This window comes from Myodes glareolus, chromosome 7 (assembly GCF_982192425.1).
Source record: "Myodes glareolus chromosome 7, mMyoGla1.1, whole genome shotgun sequence".
Lineage (NCBI taxonomy): Eukaryota > Metazoa > Chordata > Mammalia > Rodentia > Cricetidae > Myodes > Myodes glareolus.
The window spans coordinates 59394889-59415037 of NC_142032.1; the positions used below are offsets into that span (position 1 = coordinate 59394889).

The following is a 20149-nucleotide window of genomic DNA, read 5'->3' on the forward strand; positions in this document are numbered from 1 at the left end:
TGGCCAGAAGGGCACAGGGAATTGAGGAGGTGCTTGGGGAGGGCTAATGACCATGGGCAAGTTGGTGCTGGCCAGGGGAAGGGGGAACAAAGTGGGTGGGAACAACAGTTGCTGACTCAGAGCTGCAGGCTGAGGATCCCTGGGTGCTGACCCTCGATGTCAGCAGCTGACCTAGACTAATGTCAGCTGTGAGAACCAGAGGGGCTTGTTCCAGGCCAGGAGACTTCCCTTGAGGGTCCATCTCTTTTCTTGTAGGGTCTGTCTTTACCTTATGGGGGTCTGTTCCCACCTTGGGGGCCTGTCTCCCTGGTAATGATTAACCACGCTGGGAAACCTGACTGGGAGCCGCTGAGTCATTTTATAAACCCTTCTCGCCCTGGGTGTGGCCTCCTTCGCCTGTCCGAGCTGCAGAGGTGTCGCGTGCCTCCTCTGGTGGCCCTGGCACCAGACCCGCTGCAGGGAGCAGTAGCCACCTGAGGCTGGCCAGTGGAAGGCAGTCTGATGGAAGAGGCGAGCAAGATGGAGGAGCCTGTGTGGAACCCTCTGCTGACGAGTAAGGACAGGGGGCTTCTCACAGGGATGAGGGAGGACCCTGGCCACCTGCGATAGGGCAGGCAAGGTGCCAGTGGGCCCAGGCATGGCTGTGCACATGCAACCGCCTCTTAAGTGACTCTTGGGGTGTCATCACACTGGCGTTCCGGACATCCGAGTGATTGTGCAGGCTGTAGAGTGTTTTATTTACTCTCAATTGCAGCCCCAGCTTAAGCAGCACGAGGCGTTTTTAGCTTCCTCCTCAGCCTCTGCCCTTCAGAGCTGGTCTCCTTTGTGTAGCAGCTGAACCACCCAGAGCACAAGCTCCACCTCTCTGGGCCTTGGCAACTGGCGAGACCCCAGCTCAAATGGTGCCCACCCTGGGAACCGCGGCTACAGAAGGGACAAGAATGAACCCTTCAGTGGCTCCTGGAACAGAGGTCACCAACCTCTGAAACTTATGATGCCCTGACTTGGGAGTAAAGCCGAGGCCCTGGGAACTTAAGTCACTGAGGATACACACAGCACATGGGCAGGCTTGAGTGGCCCTGGTGTTTCTGTCCTGAGGGTCCTGCGGGGAGATGTGATGAGGGAAACCAGAACTCAGAAGTGGAAACTGTCCCTCCCTGTGTAGCTGTGGGCAGGTCATAGCCCTGCCTGCTGCTTGGTTCCCGTGAGATTGGTGCCCTTCTGATCTTTGGATTCTAGGGTCTGTCTGTGGGGTGGCATGGGACCTCAGAGCCAATACCCTTGCTTCTGTTTCCTGGGAAACCAATCACCACACCCAACTGCTGGTTCCCTGATACTGTCCCAGTACTGCCTGGCCAGTGTCTGGGTTCCAGGCCCACCCTTGACCTGATTGGTGGATGTGTGAAGGTCGTTACCCACTTAGGAGGAAGTAAGTGCTGACCAGACAGGCAACTGACCAGCACGTGGAACTCAGGCTGGCAGTCCCTCCCACAGGCCTGAGAGAAGACTCCTCTCAGCAAGATCTGTGCCGGGAGACTGCTGCTTCCCACAGACTTTCTGGGCCAAGACTGGCACAGCCCCCAAACCAATCCCTACCTCCAAGGGCAGACAGGCGAGTCTGGGGCTTTACCGTTGTCAGTCCCAAAGTAAAGCTGAGGCTCAGAGAAGTTAAGTCATCGCTGAGCGACAAGTGTCAGCAAATCCAGATGGGGATGGGGGCACTCACACTGAACAATGGCTTGTCTACTCACAATCTGGAGTTACCTCAGGGGCACCCTGTCTTGAGGCTCTTGACTGTGTGAGGGCCGCCTTCTCCCTTGTGGTTCTCAAGCAGCCACACTGGGTGTTGGACACAAGTCTTTTGTTTGTTGGGAGTTTCCCAGGTGGGAGGTTCTGGGGTACTCCCTGGCTTCCTTCTGGGAATTTTGAGAAACAGGGGATTCCGTCTACAGACTTTTGAGCTGAATGACGCAGAAGTCAGAACAGGGCTGTCTGCGGTAGAATGAAATTTGTGAGTCAGCCATTCAGACCCTAAAGGTGGAGCAGCTAGCACCTTCAGGGTCAAATCTGATGCAGAATTTCTTCCTAGAGATGCACAGGGAATGAGTGATGCTCCTATGCCAACTGCAGAGCCCATGCCTGGCCTCGACTCAGACATCTGCTGGCAACAGGTCTGTGACTCAGGGTCTTCCCTTGGAAGATTTCTCGCTGGTAATGTGTCCTTCAGTCTGCTTTCCGTTGTCATGGAGCTCGAAGTTCCACTTGTGTCTCTAAAGAGAAGAGTCAGATACCTGTCAATCAATCACATCCTAGTACAACTAGCTTATTCTCTCTTGCCCTGGTGAGTGTGGGTTGGTTGAATGAAAATGGTCTCCTCTTCAGGATGCAGGGTTTCTGAGGGGCAGTGAGGGATGTGGGGGAGATGCAGAAGGTCCAGGGATTCTCTTTCAAGGCCATGGGAGTGAACTCTAACCTGGGAAGATCACAGAGTCTGACCTGAGGCAGGGAAGCTGTGGATGCTGGGAATCCATAGGTCTTATCTCCTCTTTGACAGAGTGAGAACCGAGCTCTGCCACGGCAGGACCCCTGGTGACACTCGCTGCCTGGTACCAAGTGGGGAAGGAAGGCTCATGCAGGAATCAAGCTGTGAAGTGTCAGGCTGGGCACTTGGGAAGGACAGAGAGTCAGCGTGGGTATGGCTGAGCTGCACCACTGCTCAGCCTGTGGTGGGGACAGCGTGGGCTGCAGGCAAGGATGGCAGCAGGATCCCCAGGTCTAGAGATCATACATGTGCAGGCAGTGCAGATGAACAGGGAGAAGGGGACCCTGGAGGAGATGTCCGTCACCCACAGCTGTGTGTGCTCCAGGCCTAAGCTGGCTGCCAGTTTTTGTGGACTTCAGGGTGTGGGTCCCATGGTTCCGTCTCTCATGCACACTATGTATGCACTTTCTGCTGATGGCACTCCAGCTTGGGTGATGTCACTCATTCCTTGAGGCCCAGGAACAAGTCAGGCCAAAAGTAGCTGCAAGGGAGGCCAGGACAGGCTATCAGGGGTCTAGATTGCCGCCTGTCAGTTGAGAGTTGGGGGTTCTTCATATGGAAAGGGACAAAATCTGAGAGTCATAAGTTTGCACTTAGGCCCAGGACAGAGATCTGGGTTCTATATTTCCCTCTGAGCCTCAGTTTCCTCATTTATGAAATGGGTTGGCTGATAACCATGACATCTGAGCCCATTCTACTCAGCCTGGGACTGTCCCACACAGCCTTTCTTATGGAATCTTCTAGGTGAACGAGGGAGGACTGAATGCTGTGGATCCCAAGGGCTGGGAATCCTGTCTGTCACATGGTCTGTATGTTTGCTGACTGACTGCTGTTTAAGCAGAATGAAAGGGGACTACTTGACACTCAAAAAACAAAAATGAAAAGCAACAGACAGCATTTTCTTCTGCCATTTTCCTTTCTTTCGCCTCCATTTTCACTTCTTTTAAGATTCCTGACTGGCGTGTGTCCCAGATCCCAGATGTGGGTTGCCGCAGGGGTGCCATGTGAGAGTACTGCGCTCCATGCTGACCCTCAGTCCAGTCCGGCCAGCTGGGGCTGACTTCCAGTCCTTGGGTATGGAGTCTGATTCAGCTCTGAGACCTTTCTTAGGCAGGAGGATGGCTACTAGTGTGATTATCAGCTGTAGTTAGATGGTGAGTCCCAGGCCAACCTCAGCTACTGAATGAGGCTGTGGCCTTGTGGAAGAGTAGTAGCCGTAAGTCTGGGATGTGTGACGCAGGGCTGTGTCTGGAAAAGCCAGTCACCTCGGGTGTTTGGGCTTCTTCAGGGCACATGACCATTTAGGCACCATTCGCCAGGCCAGCTTCCCTGGAGCAGCCAGCTTCCACTCTGCCCACCTGTCTGCCCCCCCCCCCCCCCCCGGCTCCACTGACTCTCACCTGCCATGTGTATTCCAATCAGAATCTGGGAAGCTCCGTGGGATGTGAATCTCCGCAGGATACAGGGTGGGCCATCTTCCTGGAGCTGTGAACTTGTTTAATTTGCCATCGTCTGGATGTTTGGCTGCTGAGTCTTGCATCTTGATAAGAGCTTCCGGGTAAATACATCTTATCCAGGGTTGGTGCCTGAGGCCTGAGTCACCAGGGAGGAGCAGCGTCCTCCCTGGGATGGCATTCCAGAGGGCAGGAGTGGGTTTAAGGAGAGCAGCCCTTAGGGTCTTTGCATTCCTCTCATTTCTGTGGGCCAAGACCCCGGATCCCCACCCTGAGCCCTTCTGGACCTGCCTGTGCCAGCCTTGCCTGACACCCTTGCCCGGGGTGGTGTCTTCTCCCCTTTTGTCTCTTCATTTCTCTTTAGACTCCTCCTGCCATTTGTTTATCCTTTCTCTCCCTCTGAAGAATGCAGTGACCTTTTTCTATTTTGTTCTGGGGACAGGACACAGAGCCCAGGACATCTCTGAGCTCCCCTCACGTTCTGTGTTCCAGTCTGTGGAGTCTGCATTCTGCTTTGATTCCAGCTGGGCAAGCACAGGCAGAAGGGACTTGATTTAAAGTCTCCTGCAAAACAAGACGATGTGGGAGCTTGGGAGGTAAGAGGCAGAACAAAACTCTAGAAGGAAGATAGTCTAGCGTCCTCCGGGGACTGTGATCCCAGCACTGGAAAATGAGGCAGGGGGATTGTGAGTTCCAGGCCAGCCTGGGCTACAGAGTGAGATTCTGCCTCCAAAACCGAAACAGAGAGAGAAAAGAAAAACAAAACAAAAGACACAAAAGAAGAGGGCTTGACCCCAGCTGTGAAGGAGTCCTGGCCTCCTGTTGGTCCTGATCACTGCCGTCTGTGGCACCCTTGGTGTGGGTGGTATTGTGGTAGGTGTGCCCATTTCCTACGTGAGGAAACTGAGTCAAGGGAAAACATCTGTTCCAGGATGTCAGAGTTGGCCAGAGGCGGAGCTGGGTGCTTTTGATGCTAACATGGGAACTAACTCCTCAGGTCCCCTTGGGTTGTTCTTAAGCCCACACACTCAGCATGAGGAAGGCAGCAGGAGACACTCTATAGCTCACAATGTATACGACAGAAGACCCTGCCGCTCAGCTGGGCGAATGAAGATGCTAACTCAAGGGTAGGTTTCGTCCAGCCCAGGACCTCCGGTGGCCAGTGACAGAAACAAATGGGAGGCAGGGACAAAGGCCTGAGGAAGGCTGTGAGCCAAGGGACAAGGGTCTGACACACTGCTGCAGGCCTCTCTGCAGGCCACCATTGGTGTTGGGCAGAATAGCCTGACCTGTCTCAGTGGTCCCTTTTGGCAGCTCCTGAGGTACCCAATTGGGCACACCTGAGTCATGTGATCATACCAGTTGCCAGGGAGACAGAACAGTTGCCAGGGAGACAGAACAGTAGCCCCCTTCCACATCCTGGAGAGGGTTCCATGCAGGGAAGGTGGAATGGGGATGCAGGATTAGACAAATGACCCTTTCCTGAAGGGGGTATAACATGAGGAGGCCTGTTTGTTGGGGGTTTTATGTCCTGCCCAGTTCCCCCAGCTGTTTAGTCCCAGAGAAAAATCACACAGAAATCTCTATAAGTTATAAAGCTGATTGGCCCGTTAGGTCAGGCTTCTTACTGACTAACTTTCACATCTTAATTAACCCATTTTTCTAATCTATGTTAGCCATGTGGCTCAGTACCTTTTTCAGTGGGGCAGCTCACATCCTGCTGCTTCGGTGATCTAGGCAGAAGTGGGAGGAATCAACTTCCTCCTCCCCAGAATTCTCCTGCTCTCTTTGCATCATTTCCACTTCCTGTCTGGTTTTCCCACCTACACCTCCTGCCTGGCCAATCAGCGTTTATTTAAAACATGATTGACAGAATACAGACAATTCTCCCGCACCAGGGGGCACTGGGAACCACAGGCTCCTGCAACATTGCTGGTGACTTCACAGACCGGCCACAGCCCCTGCAATGACCCTCAGAGTGTGAGGGTCCCAAATGACCTCCCTTCCACCTGATAGAAGGATATAGAAATGTGAAGCTTCCAGAGTCTTCTCTCTTGACACAGCTGGGGACCGTGGTTCTAGATGAATCCCTCTGAACTGAAGCTACCACCATGTGCCCAGGGAGATGGCACCTGCTAGATGGTGGGACTTGAACTCTCTGGACATTTGTTACAAGTCACTTGCCTGGCAGGGAGGAGGCAGGGGGGAGGCTGAGGGAAAACAGGGGCCCATCCTTTGTATGGCTAGGGTTTATGGTCACATGAAGCTGGGACAGAAGGCCAACATGTTGTGCGGTGAGGGCAATAACTCAGTAATTAAGAGCCCTGGATGCTCTTGCAGAGAATCTGGGTTCAGTTCCCAGAACCCACATGGCAGCTCACGAATATCTATAATTCCAATTTCAGGGGATCTGACACCCTCTTCTGGCCTCCCTGAACACTGTACACATGTGGTGCACATACATACATGCACACTCAGATACATAAACTAAAAATAAATCTCTAAAAATTTTTTCAAACTGACCCTTTGCTGGGTAGACTGTGTCCCCATCCAGCACCCAGAGCACCTCAGCACATGGCTGTATCCAGACAAAATGGGATCCCTGAAAGACCCCAAGCCACACAATGGGTCTTTATGTGAAGAGGAAGCAGGTCACAGACACAGGATTCAGGGAGAAAATAACATTTGTGACACAGGAGAGAGGGCTTGTAAGGTTACAGCCCTGCAGCACCTCCATCTGACCTTTTCTCAGGACAGGGAATGATGGACATTTGTTATTGAAGACCCCTGTCTGTGACATTGGTCATAGTGCTTGAAGCTAATTCTCATGACCTCTGGGTAATATGAAGGCAGCTGTTGTACCATTGGGTCACCTGGGTCTGGCCAGCATTGTGTCCCTTAAGATTTGTGTCACACTAGCTGTTTCCTGGAGATGGGCTCAGACTGAGGATCCTGTTCATGTTCTCGTGGCTAAGTGCTCCCCAACAGTCCCCAGTGCTTCCCAGCAGTCCCTGGGAGTTCCTAGTGGTTCTCAGCAGTCCCTGATGCTACCCAGAAGTCCCGGGTCCCAAGCAGTTCCTAATGCTCCCCAGCAGTTGCTGGGGGTTCCTAGTGGTCCCCAGCAGTTCATTGGAGTTCCTAGTGGTCCCCAGCAGTCCCTTGGGGTTCCTAGTGGTCCCCAGCAGTCCCTTGGGGTTCCTAGTGGTCCTCAGCAGTCCCTAATGCTCCCCAGCAGTCCCTAGGTGTTCCCAGAAATCGTTGTGGGTCTCCAACAGTCCCTGGGGGTTCCTAATGGTCCCTTGAAGTCTCCAGTGATCCCCAGCAGTCCCTGGGGGTCCCTAGTGGTCCACAGCAGTCCTCGAGGGTTGCCAGCTGTCCTCAGTGGTCCCCAGAGGTTTCCAGCAGTCCCCAGGTGTCCCTAGCAGTCCCTGGTGGTTCCCGGTGATCCCCGGTGGTCCCCAGCAGTCCCATTCTTCTGTTTCCCTGGAGCAGGTGGGCAGCGCTCAGCTGGCCAAGACTGTTACCACAACCCAAGGTCAAAGTAAAGGCCAGAAGACAATGTTAACAGAGCCCACTGTATCACTGAACAGGTCAAAGACCCCCAGCACAGTGACCTTCTGAGTGCAGTTCTGAGGGCCCAGGAGTAGCTGAGAGGATGTTTGTTTGTCAGTCCTGGAGCCATTCCAAATTCCACCACCAAAGTCTCAAGAGGCAGCAAACCGCTTGCTCCAGCTACCAGCTGCCCCTCTAGACCAGGTTTTATAGTGGTGCACAAAGGTCCTCCCACAGCCAACTCCTGCCAATTGTGCCCAGCCCTGGGTTGAGCACCCAGCCCTCTACTGCTCCCCTGAGTGATGGCCATGAGCTGACAGGTTCACACAAGGACTTGGGGACCCCAGTGGACCCTTTAAGATGGAAAGAGCCGTACAACCCAGCTGGGGCAACTGATTCCAGTGGGTTCCTACCCTTGAGTGGGTGGCCTTGAGGTTTGAGTGTAGGAGGAAACCTGGCCCATTTTCAGAGAGAGATCTGAGGTCATGTGTCTATCTCAATCCCTGTTAGGGTGGCCTGGGGACACAGACTCCCTCTCGGCTTCTTAAGGACAAAGAAATCCTCACCCCCGCATGGCTGTCTCCAGAGGCACCGTGGGTGATGGGTCCACTCCAATCCCTTTGGAGACACCTGAAGAGCAGTCCCATCATCCCCTTCTTAGGTTCCCTCCTCCCTGGGAAGCTGACCTGCCCTCTCTTGGGTTCCCTCCTCCTCTGGGAAGTTGACCTAGCCCTGGAAAGTAGGGCTTTGTGAAGAGTGGCCCCCAGAGCCCTGTCATTTGCAAGTGGTGACTGAGAGGGACTGGGAAGACATTCCAAAGGGACATACAAGGAGGTGACTGAGACCAGCTTTTGGGAGAGTAGGTTGAGTTGCTGGGCCTGTGTGTCCCTGAGGGCGGCCTGACCCCAGGAATCAACACGGTCCAAACCCACATTAAAGGAGGGCGAGGTGGCACTTGGGACAGACCGCTCCCTTCTACCAAGAACTCAGTGACTTTGAGCTTTGCCTTCTGTTCTTGGAAGGGGTATCTCAGGCCACCCCAGGGGCCATCTCCCAGAGGCCACTCCTTGGATCAGATGACTACAGGACTATTTCCATTGGCTGAGTGTGCCCCGGGGCCCCGCTGGGAACAGTAGATCCACAGATTGCAGCTCCTCTATTGTCTTATTTTGAACTTTAGAACTCACTTTTCTGCCTAGAGACATTTCCCACCAGCTCTCAACGGAGCCTGAAGTCGCTTGGCCCATGGCATAGGCCTGGCTTGGCCCATGGTGTAGCCCTGTGGTCTTTGGGGACTTCATGTCCATGCTCCCAATCTGCCGTTGGAGTTTTGCCTGTGTTGCTCTACCGAGCCTTCCGTCAATGGTATTTGCTCTTTGCAAAGGCAGTCTGTTTCCTCTGATGGCATATCGAGCACAAATATTTGCCTCATTAATTAGAGTCCATTTAACTCCAAAAACTCAAGTGGAGTGGGCAGCCTCTAAGGTTAAAAGTTAGTCAGCACTGGGACTGCCCTCCACCCTGGGCCCTTCCCTGGCCTCATCACTGGGAATAAACAAGTCAGGTGTTAATGGCAGCTCAGCATGCCCAGGTGTAGGTCATGAGTGCAGTGAAGGACAGGGCAGGGCAGTGCTTTGCCCTGTTGTTTCTAGAACCTTCTTCTCACGACTCCTGGCAGCAATGTTAGTCACTGATGTGTGCTTCTCCCCAAACACCATGGAGAAATGGTACAAGGTCATACAGTACCACAGAAAGAGGTCTGAGATTGTGCAGAACTTTTTAGAATAGTTGGGCCTGGGATTGGATCCAGGGCCCCCACTTACTCGCTGTGTGGGTCCTGGCATATTCTTCTTCTTCTCCACGTGTCATGTTCCAAAGTGGTACACGGGCACACTCATTTTGACATCACGTGGCTGGGACTGAGGGTAAAAATCATACGGGGGCAGGAGATGAGACTGGTTGTGTTGTCTGGCCAGGCTTCTGAGCCCCAAGCACCACTTAGCCTTTTCTCTGTAGAGTCAAGGCTGTGCTGGGCTCAGTATGAAGGGCTAAAAAAGCTGGGCATGGTGGCACACACCTTTGATCCTAACAACCAGGAGAAAGAAGCTGCCGATCTTGGTCTACAAAGTGAGTTCAAGGACAGCCAGAGATACACAGAAAAACCCTGTTTTGAAAAACAAAACAAAACAAAACAAAAATCAGCTAGGCATGGTGGTATACACCTTTAATCCCAACATTAAGGAGGTTGAGGTAAGAGATTCTCTATGGGTTCAAGGCTAGCCTGGTCTACATAGTAAGTTCTAGAACAGCTAGGGATACATAGAGAGACCTTGTCTGAGAAAAATAAAATCAGACAAAAGGTCTAAACAGACTAGAAAAAAAGGTTTGCTGTGCTTAGATTAACCTTCAGGATTCTTATGTCTGCAATCCCAGCCTGGGGGGAGGGGGTGCAGAGACAGGAAAATCACTGGGTATATTAACCCAAGTGAGTTCCAGATTAAGAGAGAGAAATTGAAAACCTAAAGGTAAAAAGTGTTTGAGGAAGATAATCAATGCCAACCTGTGGCCCCCACTCACATATAAGCCACACAGAGATAGAAGATAGGTAGGTAGACAGACAGATGGACAGATGGAGAGATGGAAGGGCAGATGGACAGATGGATGAATAGATGATAGATAGATAGATAGATAGATAGATAGATAGATGATAGATAATACATAGATAGATAAACTTAGTGTAATCAAATCCTTGACCACTTACCTGCCACTTACCAGCCCCTGCCTAATCATCCAGCGCCCCTACTCTGCACCCACAGCTACCTCTGCCAGCATCTGACACCTGGCAGCCCCGCACCTCTCATGGCTTTCCAAGACGGTGACTACTGTGAGCCCAGTCAGCCTCGCACAGAGACCAGTCTCTCCCCCCCACCCCCACCGCATCCTGCTAGTCATGTAGGATGTGGGTATGGAGAATCACCTGATCCTCACTTGGATGTCCACAAGCTCCCTCCTCCACCTCCTTGCCTTCTGGATGCCATTCTGCCTAAGCTGCATGAGACCTCGAGGTCTCCAGCGGTATGGAAGGATAGGTGGTGGAAGGGGCAGGGACTCTGTATCTACAGCCATGGGGAAACCATGGTCTCTGCTGTGGTGAGACTTTCTGGCGTTGCAGCTGCTCTGGTGTCACCCGCACTCCTATGAGTAACCCCTACCCAGGCTTTCTAGGTAAGTGAGCCTCCCAAACTGAACTTCAGGAACTCCAGCTACAGCTTGTTGTTGGAGCGCTGCGAGGAAGGGGGTGGGGGTCCTCCCTCCTCTAGCCTGCAGTGAGCCCCGGGTGGGGCATCTCTTTTTAGTTTTAAAAATTCATTTGTTTATCTTGTGGATGTGCATGTAGGCAGGTATGTAAGTGGTGTGGGTGCGTGTAGGGATACACGTAAGTGGTGTGGGTGAGAGCGGAGGTCAAAGGACATCTTACAGGAGTTGGTACCCTTCTTCCACCATGTGGATCTGGGATCAAATTCAGGTAGTCAAGCTTGGCCGCAAGCATCTTCATCTACTAAGTCATCTCACTGGCTCTGTTTGCATCTTTTGGGGCAGGGTCTTATGTCGTAAGGTTGACTCTGAAATTGGTCTCTAGCTGAGATCGACCTTGAACTCCTGATCCTCCTGCCTCCTCTCCCAAGTGCTCTGCACCTCCATGTCACTGGCTGCCCCCCTTCCACACACCCTCCTCTGAGTGTCAGTCTTCCAGCGGAGGTGTCAGTGGTCTACCTACCTCCTGTGATCACGGAGCCAAGCTCTCCCCGAGATGAGGAGAAGTGAGTGCATTAATGCCAGTGACCCTGAGTGTGTTCTGAGAATGAGTGCCAGCAGGGCAGGAGGAATGAGGTGGCTTGGTGTCCCTTGGTTTACCTAATGGTTCAGCAAAGGTTGCTGGGACAATCTGGAGCAGCATGGAAAAGGTGTCGCTGTGGCAACTCCTTATTCCCTTTGAACCAGAGGATCCCTCTTCATATAGCAAATAGCACCTTTAATGGCCCGGACATCTCTTAAATAGTCCATTGGGAAGTTTATACTGAGAGTGAAGCAGGTTTGAGTTAGCCTTTTGTCCCACTGAGTAGGTCCAGACGAGGCACAAGCATAGAAAATAGTTCACTTCTCGAACTCAAGAGTATTCGTGAGCCTTGAGCTCTTAGATCCACATCTGGTTGCCCCTGGCAAGTTGTCAGAGTCTCCAGCTGAGTCTCTAATGGCAGATGAGGACATGGGAGTCCAAACAAAGCCTGAGGGAGCTCAGGGGGATCCGAGGAGACCCTTGTGAAGTGAGGGATTTTATCGTTCTTGCAGCTATCACCGAACACGGCCAGCTCTAGCCTCCAACATGCACCTGGGCTTGATCTTCTGGCTACATGTCACCTTAAGTGTGACTGTGGGCCCAGAGTTGCTAGAGGCCCTGATATGCCTCTCTGGAGGGCCGAGCCTGTCCCAGCTGGGTCCAGGGCATCACCAGCAAAGTCTATTTTAAGCTGGGCCAGACCCATGGGCTGTGATCTGGCCCTAGCCTTACAGAGCACTGTCTTCTCCCTCCCTCGCCACCTCACCAAAAAGGGAAACCATTTTCCATAATGACACGCTGGGCTGTCTGATTACTGTATTCCATAATGATGGCTGTGTGTTCCAATGACAGGCACGTCACCTCCCTGCTCAGTCCACTCACCCTGCTTGCTGTTGGTATAAATACCTCCCCCAACATATGCAGGCTGGGGAGGCCCTGCTTTAGAGGGTCCCCACCCCAGGCTTCCTTGGGAGGTAGGGGGCATTCCTCTTCGGGGCCACTTTATCTGTGGGGGCCACATGGGCAGCCCCGCCTTGGCTAGCCCGGCATGACTCCCACATGACCTCATTGTCTAGAAGGGCAGTTGAGAGCAACCTTTTTTTAAAAGGGCACTGCTTCAGGTGTTTGCTGTCATGTCTCTTTAACATCTGTGGTCTGGGGCGGCGTTCAGGGCAGTTTTACATACATTGGACATAGCTCAGAGATTTACATGAACATGACTTAAATTGGAGGCAAGACAATGAAAAAGAAAGAAAAATAACTGACTTTCGTCTGAATGAATCAACCTCTATTAGTGACTCCTTAGCATATTTCTGATAATAATACATTTTAAAAAATGTGTATTTTAAACCTGGCTCAGTAGACAATAGCCAGCCCTGGCCCCCAAAGGCAAACAACGAGGGAGTAAAAATAGTCCCGGCAAGTGTTTACATTTTTGTCCCCCTGAGTCTTTTTGGTTTACAGTTCATCATTTCAAGGATAAGAATTCTAGAATTTTCTGTGTATTTATACAACGGAGCTATTGCTATGCACCACGTTAGTGATCAGACCCTTCCAAGAAAAACCAGTTTTATCTTGACTCCCACACACTGGTCAGATGGAACATGACTGGCTGTGGACAAGGAACCCGGACAGCCCCTGGCTCCACGCAGCCTCCTCGGGCAGATATCAGGTGCTGAACACCAGACCCCATGGTGGGAGGGAGGCTTCTAAAGGCTCCTAGGGAGAGGAAAACCTCTCACCTAGCTTCAAAGGTCTCAGGTCAGACTCAGGGGAGCACTGAGTCAGAACAAGAAGGCTCGATCGGTTGGGGACGTTTCTCTGTGGTTCATCCACTACAGTTTTTTTCCAGCCAGAGCAGTGTACACGGAGACCAAGCCCGTAGCTGGGAATCCCTTCCCTGTGAGTGCAGTGAGGGCCACATGGTGTGTCTGGGACCCGTCTCTATCAGGGGCCAGCCAAAGTCCCCGTGGAGAGTTAACTTGGCATCTGTGTTGTCAGCGCCAGTCTAGCTCGGGGCCCCGGGGGCTACAAGAAGGGTAAACTGACTTTTCCAAAGTTGAGACTGGCCACCCACCCACCTGCCCCCCACCTCCCAACACTCAGTCAGCAGATTAACGTTTTGTTTAAGGTTCTTCTGCTTCACAATTTATGATGGTTATTTAGAAATGTCACACAGGAGGCACCTCCGCTGAGCTGTGGGGCGCTCAGAGTGCCCATCCCACAGCCGCCTCCCAGAGAGCAGGGTCTCTGGCTCGCTGCCCGGAGCCTGAGCAGCGGCAGCAGCAAAGGCAGCAGCAGCAGCAACAGGGCCCTAGACCAGCAGCCGAGGGCCCTTGGCTAAATGCTCTTTGCTTCGGTTAATGAGAATCCCCACACGTTTTCTTCCATCCTGGGCTGTTCTCAACTATCCAGAGTCTTAAATTCTTCACAGGTGGGGGATTGCTTTAAAAGGCACCCTAAAACTCCCTGGATTTTGTCCTGAGGGTGTTTGCTCACATCTATATAATTGTTGAGAACAGGAGGATTGCGGCCAGTTTGAGACCAGCCACAGCAGCATAGCAAGACCCTCCCCGGACCCCTCTCTCTCCACATATAAGACAGAAATCAAATAGCGAGTGTGATGAGCACCCCTTTGATCCCAGCACCGGGAAGACAGATGCAGGTGGACCTCTGTGAGCTCCAGGGCAGCTGGGGCTGCAAAGTGAGACCCTGTCTAAAAATAAAATAAAACAAACGCCCGGGTTCTGCCGTTAACCTACTCATCTCATTCCACAAATTGGCAGAGTGGTCGCCCAGGGTCCTGCGGGTTAGGGGCGGGCCTGGGCCACCCCGCGAGCCTCCCCCTGTTCAAGGCTGCGCCGCGCTGCCGTGGGGCCAGGCTGGAGTTGGGGGCACCTCCCATGCAGTGGGGGGGCGGGAGCGGGGCGGGGCGAGGGCGCGGCTGCAGGTGACCCCGTGACCCCCGGGGCGGGGAGCAGGGGGGACCCCAGGACCAAAGAGACGGGGCGGAGCAGCGCGGTGCCGGCGGCTAGGCTCAGCGCTCCTCCCGCCTCTGCCGGTCCCTCTGCTGGACCCAGGGCGTCCAGAGCGAACACATCATGCAGGGCACGCAGGATAGCGACATCGGCCTGGAGGGCTTGTCCCGCGGGGGCGCAACTGTGGACCGTGAGTGCCAGCGGGGACCGGAAACAATTGCGCACGAGGCACAGAGCGCAGGAACCCCCAACTCAGGTGGTAGGACCTTCTCTGAGCTGCCCTGCAAGAGGAGAGGGGAGGGATTTGGGTGGAGGTTGCAGGGGACACTGATGGACAGACAGACAGATGTGGCCAGTTGTTGCGCGGGGGGCTGGCAGTGGTGCCTCGTGTCCCTGGAGAGACCTTGTTTGTCCCCTAAGAAGGACCTTGCCTGTCCCCGGGAGAGACCCTTCTTGTCCCCTGGAGGGACCTAGGCCACCGGGTTGCTGACTCCCTCGGGAGCATCCCCAGTCTGCTGCATCTACCGCTCCTGGCAGATGTGAGTCTTCGGATGTTTTTACAGGCACTATTAATACTCTTAATATTTCCGCGCTGTTGTGGAGATTTATTTGGGAAGTAAAGTAACTCCAATGACTCGAAGTCATAACGGAAACTGCTCACAGAGCAGGGAGACAGATGAGGGTTTGGGAAGCCAGACAGGGAAGGGAAGTCCTGGCCAATAAGTCACTACCTTGGATATTTTTATATGAATAATTCTCAAATAAATGACCCAGGAGACGTGTCCTGCGTGTTCGCCTCCCAGTTCGGAGGTTATTAAATAAACTCGGAGTGTGGTGGCAAGAGGGGTTGCGCTTGATAGCACAGCTGAGCTTGCTGGGGATGCGCCCTGGTCAGGGTGTTGTCTTGCCATCAAGCTACTTTGCCGCTTTCCTCTCCCGGTCTTCACTTAAACTCCCAGGAAGCAACTTATTCTGATGTGCTGTTTAAAATGGTCCAATTTGGCTTCTTTAGCATCAGATTAAAGGGATGGGGCCACCAATACCAGGTGAAGAGCCAGGGCTCTTGCCAAGGCTGGTACTAGATGGCCAGACCCCTCTGTCCCTGCTCCAGCTCGCATTTCTGTCCTTTTGGCAGCCAGTCCCAGACACCAGCTCTGGGCTGGTTCTGGGTGAGCAGCTGACTGGGTTCTGGGCACTGGAAGGAGCGATGTGGGTGTCAATCCGCTGACAGCTAGATGCGGTGGGGCATGGCATCCCCCACTCTGCAGACTGGGAAACTGAGGCCTCACAGAAGGCATGGTGGCACCATCTGGGTGCAGCTGTTGTGAGGTTCCCTTACTCCATCTTAGGCAGAGTCTGAAGCCATGAAGCTAAGACCTGGCGAGAGAGCCTTGTCCTGACCCGTGCCAGGCCCGCTAATCACCATGGCAGAGAGGCCTGGGCTCTAGTTTTTACCTGGACTTAGGCCAGGTGGGTCTCAGGTGTTGGCATCCAGGTTTTCCTCTGTGGCAGCTTGGATGGAACAGATCCTGGGTGGGTATAGGTGCAGGGGATGGTCACCACACCTCTACTCCTGGTTCATCCCCCTGTATTACAACTTTTATTCTGGCTATGTGCTGAGCAGACTCTTGTCCCTCTGCTACCCTGGGCATCACCAGAGCCAGGAGTAAATTCTTAGGACTGGCAGACCAGCCTTAATGTCTGGGTTCACATGGGTGCCATGGCCCCACCCCAAAGCATGCAGAAATGCTGGGCATATATGAGAGTGGGAACAGCATGGAATAGAACCGGAGACTGGCGGTGGTAGCATTTTGACCATGAGAAAGCCTAGCACTGCAGGGCAGACAGAAGCCTGGAGATAAGGTTGCTCTCTCCCAGTTTCAGCCCCTGAGAGATAACTTGTGCGGTTCTGTTGTAGAGGACAAGGTGAGCGGAAACGGAGACTCCTGAGTCAACCTGATCTCTGAACGCCCCGCTTTGTTGCCGCACCCACTCTGTACCTTCTCCTTAAAATATTGTGAGGGTGAGCTTGAGCCTGCCACCCATCTCTTGTCCGTAGCTCTGTTTCCAGTGTGAGTGAAGACTGTCCTTCTGGTCATCTCACTGCCATCTTTCTGAGGGAGCTGAGGGGAAATGCAGGCCATGCAGGGAGAATGTGGGTTACAGCGGCAGCTGGGGCTCCTAGGTTTGAGGATCTGACAAAGAGTGCAGGAAAAGAGTGAGGAGAGATGGAGCAGGGAGGGGGTACAGGGTGGGGATGGGAATCCAGAGGCCAGAGGCTCCAGTGAGCACTTGAACTGTGTGTGTGTGTGTGCGTGTGTGTGTGTGTGTGTGTGTGTGTGTGTGTGTGAGGCCAGCCAGAAGTCTGGACCCATGGAGCCCGCAGAGGCTCTGCAGTGCTTCACTGAAAAGTGTAAGATGGTGGTGGTGATGGTGGTGGTGGCAGTGGTGGTGATGGTGGTGATGATGGTGGTGGTGGTGATGGTGGAGGTGATGGTGGTGGTGGTGATGATGGTGACGGTGGTGATGGTGGTGGTGGTGATGATGGTGACGGTGGTGATGGTGGTGGTGGTGATGATGGTGACGGTGGTGATGGTGGTGGTGATAATGATGGTGACAGTGGTGATAGTGGTGGTGATGATGGTGATGATGGTGATGTTGGTGAAGGTGGTGGTGATGATGGTGGTGGTGATGGTGACGGGCAGGACAGTGGGCAGGTGCAAGCTGAAAGCAGGGAACTGGGATATCATGGGTGTATGTGTGTGTGTGTGCGCATGTGTGTGTTGCGAGTGGCTCTAGATTCTGGGCTGGGAAGCTGCAGAACAAGGATTATAAGGACTGAGTTTGAATGGGACAGAGGTAGAGTGAGGTGGATCCTTTGATTTAGTCTGTTTTTATCAAATCAAGATACAATATATAAGATTTTGGTAATGGCCACATGTTTGCTCACTGACATCAAACCTTACATGTCAGTCAGTGCCTCCTGTCTGCCTTCACCTCAGTACTCTGTCCATCAGACAGACCGTGCTTTCTTCTCAGGCCCAGGTAACTGATTTCCCCACCCGTCTCTGTGAACCTGTCCCGAGCCCCACAACAGTGTCAATGACATTGGTGACCATCACCATACATCACTGTCTGAATAATGTGTTCTCACGGTTGCCCCACCTCACAGCAAGCCTCCCTGTTTCTTTTGTTGACGGCGGAGTAATACTTCGTCATACCAAATATTTTACGTATCCACTCACACATTGGTATACACTTGGTGTCTTTTCTCCTCTGAGCCGTTTGCAGTAATGCCGTAACTCCAGAGGACTCCACTGGAGAGCCGGCCCTCAGTTCTTTTGCGTAACACTTGGGTGAAATTGCTGGATCAGATAGTTTCTCCATCTTTAACATTAACAGTTATTATTATTGGACTGAGAGATGGCTCAGTGGCTAAAAGCAAGTACTGCTCTTGCTGAGGACCCAGCTTCGGTTCTCAGCACCCACATCAGACCCCTTCCAACCACCTGTAACTCCAGCTCCAGAAGGACCCAGTGCTGCTGACTGCCATGGGCACCTGCTGCGCTTATGTGCACAGATCACACACAGACACATAGACATAGAGCTAAACATAAGGAAATGAATATTTTAAAACTTTATTATTATTATTGTGGAGAGCATGTATATAATACGTGTGTGTGTGTGTGTGTGTGTGTGTGTGTGTGTGTGTGTGTGTATGCCACGACACATGTGAAAGGCAGAGGATGGTTTTCTTTCTACCTTGAAGTGTGGGTTCTGGGGCTTGATCTCAGGTTGCCAGCCTGGTGTGACAAAGGCCTTTACTGAGCCATCTTATTGGCCCTCATTTGTTTTCCACAGCCACAAGAATTCTGACATCCCTAACAACATTTGGCATTTATATAATTTTGTTTGTTTATGTGTTTGTTTGTTTGTTTTGAAACAGGGTCTCACTGTGTAGTCTTGGCTGTCCAGGAACTTACAAGGGAGACCAGGCTGGCCTCAAACTCACAGAGATGAGTTTGTCTCTGCCTTCCGAGAGATTAAAGGGCTGTGCCACCATGACTGGCTTGTAATTTTTTTTAAGGTTAGCCTTAAACTCTTTATATAGCCAAAGATGACCTTAGACTCCTGATCCTTCTGCCTCCTAAGTGCCAGGATTATAGGCGTGTGCCACCTCTTCTGGCTTATCTTTTCTAGTACAGTCGTCTGGACAGATGTGGTGTGGTCTGTCACTGTGGTCTCGGGACTGGCTGCCCTGAGTGTCACCATGTTATCTGTCATCCATCAGTCTTCTGTGGAAGAAACTCCCCCCAAAGACAGTGGGAGCAGCTCTACTTCTGAGCGTTTTGTCTTCTTGTTGAGCTGTTGATTTTCTCGAGCCTGGATATCAACCCTTATCAATTGTGTGGTTTGCAAATATTTATAGGTTATCTCTTCCCTTTCCCCACAGCACCCTGTGATACATAGAAATCAATTTTCCTGGTGTCCAGTTAAGGCCTCTGCCTCTCGGCCAGGGTCTTTGGTGTCAGCTCTAAGAACCTACTGCCGATCGCAAGGTCATGAAGACTCAGCTCCACCCTAAGAGTTTTGTGGTTTTCGTTATATTTAGATCATTGATCCAGGTTGAGTTAATGTTTATATATGGGGTATGGAAAGGGTTTGGTGTCATCTTTCCCGTGTCATCAAGTCATCGAGGCACTGTCTGTCAGAGGGGCCACCCGTCACGGGTTTGCCTTTGAGCATATTGTTGCTGACAGTTAACTGTCCCCAAAGCTGACACTCAGCCACTGCTGTGTGTGTGGTGCTGGGTGTTAGTCTGGTGTGTAGGTGCTCTGTGGACACCTCCTGGGAGGCCAGAGACAGAGGGGGTGCCTGCTTGATAGTAGCCTATGCCTTGTCCTCTGCAGCTGTGACTGAAGCTGGCTGTAGACAGCACCCTTGAGAACCCCATCGCCCTAATTGTCAGGTGACCACCAGTTGTGGGCAGATGTCCTGTGGGTGTGACCACATGGTAGGTTTCTCCATTGTACAGTAGCAAAGTTGAGAAAACTGTCTTCCAGCTCTGCAGATGGACGCAAAATTCCATTATCATCATACAGACACAGTGGGGGATGGGGTAGCTGCCTTCTCAGGAGTAGGGTGTGAGATAGCAGCCCTGCCAGGAGCAGGGTCTGGGGTGACACCGTTCTGCTCTCCATGTTTATTCTATGATCTACATGGTGCCAAATCTGAGTCTGCCCCACAGAACGGTGCCCCTCATCCCAACTGCTGCATGGGGACTAGCTAAAGTCAACTTCTATCCCCTTTAGACCATTGGTCAAATTGGCCCTCTGTTATTTCTTTTTACAACATTGGCCTCTCTGGCTACATTTGAACTACTCAATGGCTGGACCTGTATCTCACGCATTTTTCTGATGCTAGCACAGGGCCTGTCCATGGCAGGGCTCAATGAAAGTCAGATGTATATATGTATGTGTGTGAATGAATAATAGGTAACTGTCTAGCTGGATCAAAGCTGCCTGGCTCACTGACTGGGTGTATGGCTGTATGGATGATGGGTAGTTGGATGGTGTGTAGGTAAGTGAGTGGATAGATGGATAGTGGGTCCTTGGATAAAGGATGGACCAATAGTAAGCGAATAGATGGATGATGGGTGGATAGGCAGTAGGTAAATGGACGATGAAAGGGTGGATAGTGAGTGGATGGATGGATGGATGGATGGATGGATGGATGGATGATGGAGAGTAGAGGGACAGATGGACGAATGGAGATGACACATGGA

At 52.3% G+C, this 20149-nt stretch overlaps 1 protein-coding gene and 1 long non-coding RNA gene across 11 annotated transcripts in view; one reads left to right on the forward strand and one right to left on the reverse strand.

Moving 5' to 3' along the window:
- Window positions 1-396: 396 nt before the first annotated feature.
- Window positions 397-20149, forward strand: part of Ano1 (anoctamin 1) — a 167362-nt gene continuing 147609 nt past the window's right edge. For 4 of the 10 annotated variants that reach the window (XM_085693427.2, XM_085693428.2, XM_085693430.2 and 1 more), the window contains exon 1: window positions 14408-14623. In XM_085693427.2, the coding sequence (XP_085549553.2) occupies window positions 14488-14623 (136 nt within the window). In that variant the 5' untranslated portion in view covers window positions 14408-14487. Of the gene's footprint in view, window positions 554-2089; window positions 2172-14407; window positions 14624-20149 lie in introns of those variants that run through there. The other 6 variants (XM_048458163.3, XM_085693434.2, XM_085693437.2 and 3 more) reach the window with 5 other exon arrangements.
- Window positions 714-5783, reverse strand: LOC125415788 (uncharacterized). The gene is made up of 2 exons (XR_007236684.3): window positions 3943-5783; window positions 714-2270 (listed from the first exon to the last, which is right to left on the reverse strand). It is a non-coding gene; the product is annotated as an uncharacterized LOC125415788 (long non-coding RNA).